Source organism: Sceloporus undulatus, chromosome 1 (genome assembly GCF_019175285.1).
Source record: "Sceloporus undulatus isolate JIND9_A2432 ecotype Alabama chromosome 1, SceUnd_v1.1, whole genome shotgun sequence".
Lineage (NCBI taxonomy): Eukaryota > Metazoa > Chordata > Lepidosauria > Squamata > Phrynosomatidae > Sceloporus > Sceloporus undulatus.
This window is the reverse complement of record NC_056522.1, coordinates 196,183,281-196,195,312: the sequence shown is the minus strand read 5'-3', so window position 1 is coordinate 196,195,312 and position 12,032 is coordinate 196,183,281. Positions and strand designations below refer to the sequence as shown.

General features: G+C 37.5%; 1 protein-coding gene across 9 annotated transcripts in view; it reads left to right on the top strand.

The window, feature by feature from the left end:
• The window catches only part of MYO1B (myosin IB), a 153,912-nt gene that overhangs the window by 90,436 nt on the left and 51,444 nt on the right, over nucleotides 1–12,032 (top strand). For all 9 annotated transcript variants that reach the window (XM_042445911.1, XM_042445910.1, XM_042445905.1 and 6 more), the window contains 6 exons: nucleotides 4,630–4,728; nucleotides 5,158–5,261; nucleotides 6,471–6,618; nucleotides 8,130–8,248; nucleotides 9,199–9,285; nucleotides 9,536–9,601. In XM_042445911.1, coding sequence (XP_042301845.1) covers nucleotides 4,630–4,728; nucleotides 5,158–5,261; nucleotides 6,471–6,618; nucleotides 8,130–8,248; nucleotides 9,199–9,285; nucleotides 9,536–9,601 — 623 coding nt within the window. The remainder of the gene's footprint in view (nucleotides 1–4,629; nucleotides 4,729–5,157; nucleotides 5,262–6,470; nucleotides 6,619–8,129; nucleotides 8,249–9,198; nucleotides 9,286–9,535; nucleotides 9,602–12,032) is intronic.

Sequence of the window (12,032 nt, the reverse complement as noted above, 5' to 3'; positions counted from 1 at the left end):
AAATCTCTGTGTGAGGTAAGTTGGGGACGTGACCCCAAAATCCTTGTACAGAGTTACCATAATTGATAGAATGTAAGGAATTCTGTTAAGAGCACACTCACAGGGGGAAAATGAAAACTGCATATAGGCTTATGGCTAGTACAGTGTCCTCTTTTCAACTATGTCCATTTCCAGGTGTCCATTTTCAGCTGCAAATGTAGCATTACAGAGAGCAGCAATAACTATTGTGAGCCCTACCCAGTGCAAAGCAGTATAATCTTTCAAGCATGCTGGGGCAAGTAAATACATGCCCTGAGTTGTTCTGATTAATACCTATTGAAGTTTCTCTTAATCTTACACAAATCTGTGTAGAATGACAGTGAGTGTGGGACACAACAGGGCTCTAAATCTTAATGTTGAAGAACAAATGGAAATAAAATCTAGTTCTTCAATATGGTATGTTTGCACAGTTCATACATACCTAGAGGTTTTTAGGAGACAGATCCTTGCGGCGCAATACGTCAGTGCCCTTGCTATATGGCTGGGTGGGTGTGGAATGACATGACCCTTTCCATCTTGACCCCTTACCTGCCTTTCAGTGGATTTGCAGTTTGGTAGGAAAGATGTGCACAAGAAACCCCATCCTACATGGGTGATGGTATCCAGCATTGCATTGTATTTATGTGAGAGGGCATATTGAGGTACACCGGCATATCTGTATATGTGTGGATGGGTGAGAGCATTGTCATGCCATCGCATGACTACAGACTGTATACAGTCTGGGACTATATAGAAATGATCTAGTTCAGATCAGCATACTTCTTAAGCATTTAATCAGCTGGCTAAATAATGTAATGTTCAGCAGTAGTACTCCACCCACCCTACTGATCTGTTTGACAAATAATGTGGGATATTGCAGATTACTTGAAAACATTACTTGACTTCACAAGATACATAACAGCTTGTGTTGGCAGTTATTATCACTTTAGTGACTACAAAATTCCCTGTGAATGATGTTTTGCTAGGTATAAAACACAGCAAAGATTGTCAGTGGGCCCATGTAGATTGTTGGTGGCTCTCACAGCTCTCTTACTTTTTGAATGTAAGACACTTAACATAAAGGTGGCTGATTATTGTTGCTGCTGTGGTTGTTACTAGTTTAAAACTTCCCCTCTTCCTAAGGTTGAGGATGCCAAATGGCCAATGTAGGAAACTGTGGGAAAAGGTATATTGCTCCAGCTGAAATAATAACAGGCTAAAGGGCTGAAATATCTTAAAGTTAGTACTTGGTTGCTATTTGGATGGGAGACTGCCAATGAATACCTAGTGCTGTAGGTTATGTTTCAGGACTGGAAAACCACCTCTCAGTATACCTTGCCTAAGAAAACCTTATGAAATTCATGTAGTCACCATAAGCCAACAGGTGACTTGAAAGCACATACAGATGGCATTGAGCACACCTAACCTATCTGTCTGCAGCCCACGAAAGGGCAATAGGTCATAAAAATAACTTGAATGAAGTAAGCCACAGCAGTGGCAGTCTAGATTCCGCAACCATCTCCTACTACTAATGTTTCCCTATTGTTCTGAATAATGTTACTTTTTAATTTCTTTTCTTTTTATAGTCTCTTGGGAACTGGTCTTATAAAAGTGTATCGGGTGGCAAGGAAATGGGAAGCATGTGCTAGTTAATAAAAACAGTTTGTTCTAATCTTTTTCCAAATGATGACAGTTGTGCAAAAATATATTAAATGGCTTCACTGAGAATCTTCATTCTCCGAAGATGCCAATCACAGATGCTGGCAAAACGTCAGGAAGAAACTCTTCCAGAGCATGGCCACATGGCCCGAAAAACCCACAAAAAACCATGGATGCCAGCCATGAAAGCCTTCAACAATACTTTATTAGTTACACAAGTTTTGTTTCCTTATAACTTTATATACAGTCGGCCCTTCTTATACACAGATTTTTTATACATGGATTCTAGCATCCACTATTTGAAAATGTTCAAAAAAACTATATATTTCAAATACCGAACCTTGATTTTCCATTTTTATAAGGGACACCATTTTGCTTTGTCATTATATTTAATGGGACTTGAGCATACACAGATTTTGTTATCCATGGGGGATCTTGGAAGCAAACCCCAGCGTATAACAAGGGTCCACTGTATGGTCCCTTACAGACTTAGGGCCCAAACAGACAGGCCAAAATAAAGCTGCTTCAGGTCACTTGGGAGGTATGCTGTTTAAATGACACACAAATCTTAAGAGGCCAGAAGCTGCACCAAAGCTGCGTTCCAGTCATTATGACTGGAGCATGACTTTGGCGTGGCTTCCCGCCTCTTAGGATGCATGCAGCATTCAAATGGCATACCTCCAAAGTGACCTGAAGCAGCTTTATTTTGGCCTGTCTGTTCGGGCCCTAAATCTCTTAGAACCTTTATTAATCTTTTGTACCTTTTAACCCTACCAGTTAACTGTGACTCCACTGGTGATCAAGTACTATATCTCTCACAGGACACCACCACAATTCAACTGAGGACACTCCTCATCCCTGTCTTGTGCACCTAAAAACCTTTTTAACTGCCCCACACAGTAGCCTATTCTAGCCTCAATGGTGCTTCACCCTTCCGAGCAATTCTTAACTAACTCCAAACACTGCTCCTCTTTTTGTACTCACTCCTGGGAGCAGCCCCACCTTTTCTTACTCCCATTGACTGTTGACAAGGTTTTGATCTGCCCATTTTCTCCACACTTACCTTCTGGGATATACTGACTGGATTTACAGTGCTACTTTTAGCATAGTTGATCATGCATTCAAATGTTCAAAAGCAGCTGAATTATGTTAGCAAATTTTAAGATGGAACATGTTATGTTGGAGAGCAGTATATTGCTCTGGGACATGGATATGCACACACACATAGAAACACACTCATGCACTGTGCAAGTGTCTTTATTTAACTATAAGCTGCCAATGGTGCCTTTTTAATTTCATGCCTTGTTCTGCAACACAAAAACAAGAGTCCTTTCATTTGGAGTGTCCTTTGTAGAAAGCCCTGGGTATATGCTTTCCTAATTGCAGCAGTTGACACGGGAGACAAAACGCTGTTGATAACTTACTGAAATATTAATAAGCCTTATTGTTCTGCTGCTTGTTCTGAATGTTGATGGAGCGTAACATAAAGCTGAAGTCTCACAGGGACAATTAGTGTGTGCACATGTTGTGGGGTGTGTGTGTGTGTGTGTGTGTGTGTGTGTGTGTGTGTGTATGTTAGTTATACAGTATGCCTGTAGAGGATAAAATCTTCTGCTCAATGTGCATTTAAGAGATGAGGTCAAAAACACAAATGTGTGTGCATAATCTGAGTTGTGAGAGTGGAGCATACATTGCTCATGTTCATTCTAGCTAGTTGTAAGTTTTGAGGGTTTCCAGAGTAACCTAATATAAATCCTGGCTTTGACACAGAAAGTACACAAAATCATACTTCAGCATATTGATTTCTGCAATGGAAAAATGCCAGAGGTGTGTTTAGAACAGGCTTTGATCTCTATTTGTCCTTTCACAATATTTCACTGAATTGAGATTATGTGATCATACTTTCTTTAGTATGCTTCCGTCTATCTAATACCCTAAAAGACAATATCCAGTATATTTGTTGTGTTCTGAGCCATCCTTGTATAAAAAAGTAAGGTAACAAGACAGGATGTTGGTTGTTCAGTTGAAGGAGTCCTTCATGGACAACAGGCTTCAAGTGGTGTAGTATCAGGCCAGAACTGATGAAATTTCTGGCCAATTGTGAAGTTCACTGACCTAGGGCCAGTCACTATTTTTCTCCCTGCTCTACTCCATTCAGTAGTTTTAGGGATAGAAGTGGGGATGTGGAAATGCCCTATCTGTTCTTATCAATCTATAACCATGTATGAGAACGATGTTGCATCCTTTGGAAAAAGACTGGACATAAATGTAACAAACATAGCATTTACAAATGTCTAATCCTGGTTAGGCAGTGCAGGCTATCTCTTGTGAGGCATTATTTATCACAAGGAATAGATCTAAAGCTAATGCAGTAGCATAAGTATGTACAGAGATCTTGTAGCACTTTTGAAACTAACTGAAATAAAGAAGTTGGCAGCATGAGCTTTTGTAGATGCCAGTCTACTTTTCCAGATGCATATAGTGAAGTGGAAACCGTGGACAGACATATGCCATTGGTATGTGAGAATGTTAATTCAAATTCAAAATCCTTTGTGTATGGAAATGAATTAGCAAGTCCAGTTTTAACGATGGACCACCATTAAAACTGGACTTGCTACTTCATTTCCATGCACAAAGTATTTTGAATTTGAGTTGACATTCTCACATACCAATGGCATATATATATGTGTGTGTCTGTCTGTCTGTCTATCTGTCTGTGACTGTCACTCACTGGTCACTAAATGCATCTGAGGCAATAAACTGAAGTCTACAAAAGCTCATGCTGCCAATTTCTTTATTTCAGTTAGTCTCAAAAGTGCTACAAGATCTCTGTACGTATTGATTCTACAGACTAACATGGATATATCTTTGAATTCTAATCCAGTAGCAGTAGAAGAGAAGTGAACTGAAAGAAAATAATGGAAATTAATGAGTGTGACTTCTTATTTCTAGATTTGTTGGAAAAGTCCCGTGTTGTTAAACAACCGAGAGGTGAAAGAAATTTTCACATTTTCTATCAGATACTGTCTGGAGGATCAGAAGATCTGCTTAGTAAGTACAGTTTCAAGAGATATCTATATAAATAGAGTTGTATATGGAACAGAGCTGGTTCGTTGAGGCCAAGGTGCAAGGTGCAACTTTGATGTCCAGCACAAGTGACACTGGGATTTTCTTCTGTTTACTTTTATGCTCCACTCCTCTCTAGTGGAAAAGAAACTGCTCCATAGAGTTTTCTACTTCCAGAACAGCTTCTTATGGGATACATGGAACTGCAGGAGTGAAAGTGGACTGCTGATTGTGGCAGAAGGGTTGGGAATCAGCAAAGATACATCACTGAATCCTTGTCCAAGTTATCATAATGAATTCCAATGCTTTGTGGACATTAAAAATAATGGATGGAAAATTGCCTCCATTCCTACAGCTAATAAGAGGAATACTTGGGACTTTGCTGTTAACAAAGACTTATTTTCCTATTCATAGAAAAACTTAAACTCGAGAGAGATTTCAGCCGATACAACTACCTTAGCCTGGGCTCTGCGATAGTCAATGGAGTAGACGATGCTGCAAACTTCAGAACAGTTAGAGTAAGTATTGGTGATCCCCCCCCCCAACTTCAGTACTGTACAATCTAAGTTTGATGCCTTCCAGCCAAATGGTGATAGAGCAGATTGTCTTGGGAAGAAGCAGGCACTTCTTTTTTTTAAGTGGAGGCTCCACCTCATTCCTTAACTCATCTGGCACTGCACTGAGGTCTTGAACTAAGCAGCAGGTAAACGAGTTGAACTGCAGTATCCCATCTAATTCTACTTCTATGAACATGTTTTATTTTACAGTACAGTCCGTGGTTTCACTTACTCATGTCAAGAAAACAAAAGCTTTCTTCTAGGCACCTGGAGGTCTTCTGGAGTGACTCTGTGATCAATGTTTGCTAGATATTGACCATAGAGTCACATTAGAGGTCCTCCAGCATATCTCCATGGCCAACCTCTGGTAGAATTATAGCATTTGCCATTATCCGCAGTTCTTGTTATCCATGTTAAGTCTGGGAACATATCCTCTGCATGTAACAGGGGTCACACTGTATTTATAAACTGAGTTTTCCAGCCTGACAGAATGATTAAGAGCTTCACTCTTACTGGCCTTAAATGCTGAAACATAATGAGTCAAGTGCATACACATTTGATAAATGAAACTGTTTTAGGAGCATTATTGTCTTTATTCAAGCTCATTATTTCTACACTCAAGTGCTACATGGAAATGATGATAGCTGTATACGTTACTGATTTTAATCTGTATAAGAAGGGTTAGGTTGTTTTCAATCCTGTTGATTATTATTCCTTGTTCATTTTTGTTTTGAAACATTATTCTGCTCATACTTTTACTGAGTATTGGAAACAGCCTTGAGAGGATACTTCATCTCTAAAGATAGCTTATAAATATTTAAAGGAAAATGATCTTCAGTAAACTTTTGTATATGAAAAAGTATTACTTCTTAAGATTAAAGAAAAGTGTTATGCTCTGCTTCAGTGGCCTGGTGGCTTAATGCAGAAATGGCTAGTACGTAATTAAAAAAAAAGACACAAATTCTAGTCTCAAGTACAATATGATTCATGAGCGCCAATGTGGTGTGATAGTTATACTACAATGTGATGTAGTACCTAGGTGGGAAGCACTGGATTTGAATTCCCCTGGGTGACTTTTGGTGTATGTTGCAATCTTTCAGTCTGTTTTTGTATGTATGATGCCCTGAAAGAGAAAAATGTAATACATGAAACTTGCCTTCCATCTTCTAGAATGCCATGCAGATTGTGGGATTCATGGACCATGAAACACAGTCAGTTTTTGAAGTTGTGGCAGCTGTCTTAAAACTGGGAAACATTGAATTCAAGCCTGAATCTCGTGTGAATGGTTTAGATGAAAGCAAAATCAAAGATAAAAATGGTAATATAAATATTATGTATTTAGTATTATAAATATTGGCTATAGATTAAGAACTGAATTTTTATAACATTAGTTTCAGTTCTAAATATACACATTATGTTAGTAGAGGAATATTTACTGAGTGTTGTCCTTCCTAAAACAAAATTCAATTTAATGTTCAGTCTAATTTTTGCTACATTGCTAAATGAAGAAATACCTGGTTATTATAACATGAGCTTGGGCTACCACAAATCTTTCCTCCTACTCTTTGAATTTTGGAGCTGTGGGCTGCTGTGTTATAATTGAATTGAATGGCTTAAACCTCATTCCTGTGCACACTGAATTAAGAGCAAAACCAGCTGAAATGAATAAAGTGAGACTTATTTCTGGGTAGCCATGCCAAGAAAAATCTTGTACGATAATTGTCTTCTTTGATCCCAGTCTCATTCATTTATGTTTGCATTAATATTGATCTATTGCACATAATTGCATTGAAAACTGTTTTTGTCAGGTGGGGTGGAGTTTTCTCTCATTATTTTAGAGTTGAATATCAGACCACTAAAACTTAGAGATGAAGCACACATTCCCATTACCATAAAGACATTTTTGAAATAACCTGTCCATGGCCTCCACCTTGACTATATTTAGACCATGTAAATGCATGACATTTATCTAGTTCTACTGTAATGTTCTGTGAGTCAGGCAGCCACCGAAGGAAGCAAGATGATTTGTAGCATTAGTGTTTCTGTCGATTATGAGCTACGTTAGAGGTGGGGAACATTTGACTACTTGGATGTTTTAGCCTACAATTTTTGTGAGCCCCACCAAGCATGACTAATGTGAAAGATTTTGGGTATTGTTATCCACAAAATCTGGAAAACCACATGTTTTCCACCCATGGATAAACTGAAGCTCAATTTCCACAAAGACTCTTCTTGGTAACCTCACTGTCCTGACCATAACATGCATTATGTTCCTCAAAATGTAGTCCTGAGACTCTTGAACCTATATGTTTAGAAAATTTTCAAGATTGTTGCTACCTTATTGATTTTAATATACTGTATATACTCATGTATAAGTCTAGAAATTTTAGTCAAAAAATTGACCCAAAAACCCGAGTCAACTTATACATGGGTCAATGTAAGTACTGCTCTTTAACTCTTATTAAAAAAGGAACCATCCCCTGGTGAAAGGCAAGAGCATAATCTGTCCTGAAAGCACTGATTCCCCCCCCCCCCCCCCCCCCCCCCCCCTCTGTCCAACCTTTAATGTGAACACAAACAGTGAGGCTTTCTGGAATTTTTTAAGTCATTTGGCACTGTTTTCCTTGTTCCATCTTTTAGATCCTTTGTTACGTGCACCTAAATTTTACCCTGGACTTATCCACAGGTTATGTCAAAATCCATAATTCTGGCCCCAAAACCTACCCTCGACTTATACATGTGGTCAACTTATAGTTGAGTATATGTGGTAAATATATAAACAAACATAATAAAACCACCTTTTTGATCTGACATTCTTTATTTCCATAGAACTCAAAGAAATATGTGAGTTGACAGGAATTGACCAGTCAGTACTGGAAAGAGCTTTCAGCTTTCGTACAGTTGAGGCCAAGCAGGAGAAAGTCTCTACAACCTTAAATGTGGCTCAGGTAACATCATATTATAATCATATGTACTATATTTGCAAATGTTATTGCAATGCATTTTTCTTTCAGTAAGCAACTTGGGAAACACTTCCTTTGTCACAGTAAACTAAATGTGGCCCCAAAAAAAGGACTTCTGTGGTTGCTCTGGAAAAATAACTTTCTTCCATTATTCCACTGTGGGAAATTTGAAAGATTGGTTTCAAGACTAGGTGGCCAACTAGGCCAAAATGAGGGTTCCTGAATCGTTTAATTAGAGTCACAATCTCTGACCTCAACATAAAGTTGCCTTCTAGAATTTATCCTTGTATCCTGAGTTAGCTTATGGGCACAGTAGTGTGCGGGTCCATTCTTTGTGATGTGTTCTCATCCTAAAGGGGATTACTTGTGAGAAAACAACTATCTTCTCAAGATAAAATCTGTGTAGTCTTTTCCACTACTTAGTGTTTTTCTTCCTGGCAAAAAGCCAGCTGTGTGGGAAGGAGCAATCATACACAGTCTCTGTGGAATGCATTCACACTATACTGGTATGGCTTCCATGTTGATGTCCCACACACCTGTATTTTGTGTTAAATGTTCTATCCAACATTTCACTGCAAGACTATAAGAGACACTTTTTTAATGAGATGGCACATAATAATGGGAAATTAGGCCATGATCATGGGCTTGAAAGTATTTGATGCAGTGGCTTGGATGAAGGTAGACAGATCTGGCTCTGAGATTGCCTGGGAACTCCATGTTAGGATGCCTTCGGTTCCATCACAGAACAAGAGTGTTACCTGTAATTAATTTCACATCTTGTCTTTCACATTTTGTGATTCCTACAAAGCACAGTTGCTTGTCTCAAAACTCAAGACAGAGGACATGCAGCTATGAATTGTTTCCATCTTATAGCTGTGTCAGAAGATGTTTAGGCAATTCTAAATGTTTCTAATTTTTGTATATCTTTTTATTAGGCTTACTACGCTCGGGATGCTTTGGCAAAGAATCTTTATAGTAGATTATTTTCCTGGCTTGTTACCAGAATCAATGAGAGCATTAAGGTAACGTTCACTGAAATTCAATCTGATATGAATGACTGAGCATGATAAATAAAACAAGTATGCTAATTAGTTTCTGGCATAGCGTTCTAAAGTTGCCAGCAACAAAAAGTGTAAATTTCACTCACATAATATGCCACTCTTTTCTGATTTTTTAAAAAAATCATTATGATGTGTTTTGGTTAATTTAAAATAACTGGACAGTATTACTGCCCCTTTCATTTACTAAACACATAAAAATATCTTTTTAAAGGCACAGTCAAAAGTAAGGAAGAAAGTAATGGGAGTTTTGGACATCTACGGCTTTGAAATATTTGAGGTAATTTCTGTTAAATGTGTTTTTAAATGAGATAAGGTGTATTTCATGTAGTTATGAAATATTAATGCATGTTACTCCTGTCCTGCATCATTGGGAACATTTTCTAGAGTGGCTGAAACTATAACTCTGAGCAGATATGTATAATAAATGTAAACAGAGTAAAATGAAAAACTTTGAATCAAATTCTATAGTATAATTATTTATTATTGATAAATAGTAATACAGTTTTATATATTCTCTCAGTTACTTCCAGAGGTGTGTACAAACATAATAAAATGCAACATTTATATATAACAGTTTAGAACATAAACTTATAAAACTAAAATAACAGAAGTAATACTTGACAGAATTAAAAAATCCAAGCGGCAAAATGTCAGGGCTTGAGATTACTGAACATCAAAGTCAGGGTGAACAAAAGAGGAGGGGGGAAGCAACAGATAAGACAGAACATTACTGTAAGTACTAAAAGTCCAAATGTCTCATACTTAACATTAAAAAGTCAAGTCATGTAACTTTTATAACCTCTTACCTACATTTCATGAGGTTGGGTGCCAAACATACAGAACAGAGAGGTCATTTTAAAAAATGAGGTGCCATTACCAAGAAGGACTTGTCCCTAGTGATTACCTGGCAAATTTAAACAGACATTCCTGCAGAAAGGCTATTTCAGGGCATAAAGAGACAAGGCAGGTGTATCTTTTTTTACCAAATTCTACAATTCTGTAAATGGGTTCGTACTAATTTCTCTATTTTTGTTGCTATATTGTCTTGATTATTCCTGACAAAAACAGGCTAGTCAGAAAATGAAGCTTAGTTATTTTTACTCTTCCCCCACATTCGTTACTTTCTCTCTGTTTTCTTCCATTCTGCATACCTTTTGATCCTCTGAAAGTTTTAATGATCATATAGTGTGCTCCGCCTACAAAGTATAATTGCCAATATAAGTATCAGACTAATATACTTCATTGAGAAATACTACGACTAGCATTTTTGTTGATTGTGGAAACGGTTGAGTGAGTGCACATGCAAGCAAGGGTGCTCTTGTATGTATGTGTGAAATGTATTATTAATTCACACAACACATTTGAGAATCAACATGGTATAGTGGTTTGCACATTGGACTAGGACACTGGAAGACAGGGTTCAAATTCCCACTCAGACATGGAAACCTACTGGGTGACTTTGGGTAAGTTACACTCTCTCAGACTTATAGGAGGCAAAGGCACCCCCTATGAACGAATCTGCCAAGAAAACCTTGTGATAGGATTGCCTTAAGTTTGCCATAACTCAAAAATTACTTGAAAGCACACAACAACAATAACACATTTGTGTTTGTTCTGGTCAGTACATATTATGGAGAAGCAAACCTGGGTTAAATACTGATTATGTGCTAAATACCTGCTGATAGTCTTGATTCTGTGATCAACGTGATGCCTATTCTACATATTTGCATCTAAACATATGAAATGGATATTAAATTATATTACACTGCTTGTTACATACAGTTAAGAATATTATGGTGAAAACTTTAAAATCTCTTTTTACTGAAATGCTACTGAAATTTACTTTTTCCATGCTTAGCTACATATTTATGAATAGGGCAATATATGTGTATAAATGGCATGACACTTCTGAGATGATACTGAGTGTTACAGACATTTGCTAAATTTAATCCGTAATAATAGTAGTAATTGCTGCTACTGTTGTTGTTGTTGTTGTTACCTTTATTTGTATTCTGCCTTTTCCCCAGAAGAACGTGGACTTCAATTGACTTGTTCAGTCATAATAGTAATTGACCAAGACATTGAAATCCAATTCATGCTAGTTAAGCTTATAAAAACCTAAGTTATTTTACTATCACTAGTTTTAAAGAGGTTTTTTGGATGATATCTTCAGTGTAATCCATAACTGAACAAGTTCAGCTGATGTCAGCATGTATATATGCAGCAGAAACTTCCACAGTTCCCTTATTGTTTCCAGGAGATGTTTATAAGATTCTTCCCCCAGCAGCTAATTATTCACTGTTGTTTGGTTAACCCATAAGCAACTGTTTGCTGCAATTTTACTTTTAAAAAATTGTAGGGTAATCCATTAATGTGTATCACAAATTAGGAAGAAAAAGATAACATTGTAGCAAAGCAGTGGCAAAGGAGGGGGGGAAATAGAACAAAGTGTAACACAGGATGGGGAGGGAGGCTTTTAAAAGAGTGACATAATTTAAGGTCTGTTCTGTGTAGGAAAAGATAGGTGCTATTTTTGTACTTTTAAGTTGCACCCAGGTTCTCAAGTAGATTTTAATACTGGTCTGACTTGAGTCTGCCTTTTGCTGTAGGTGGATACTAGTTTCATATCCAAAGATGTGCATTCACTTTTGTTTGACAGCCATTCCTTGTAGTAATCAGACCACCAAGAGAAACAAATGTGGCTTTGG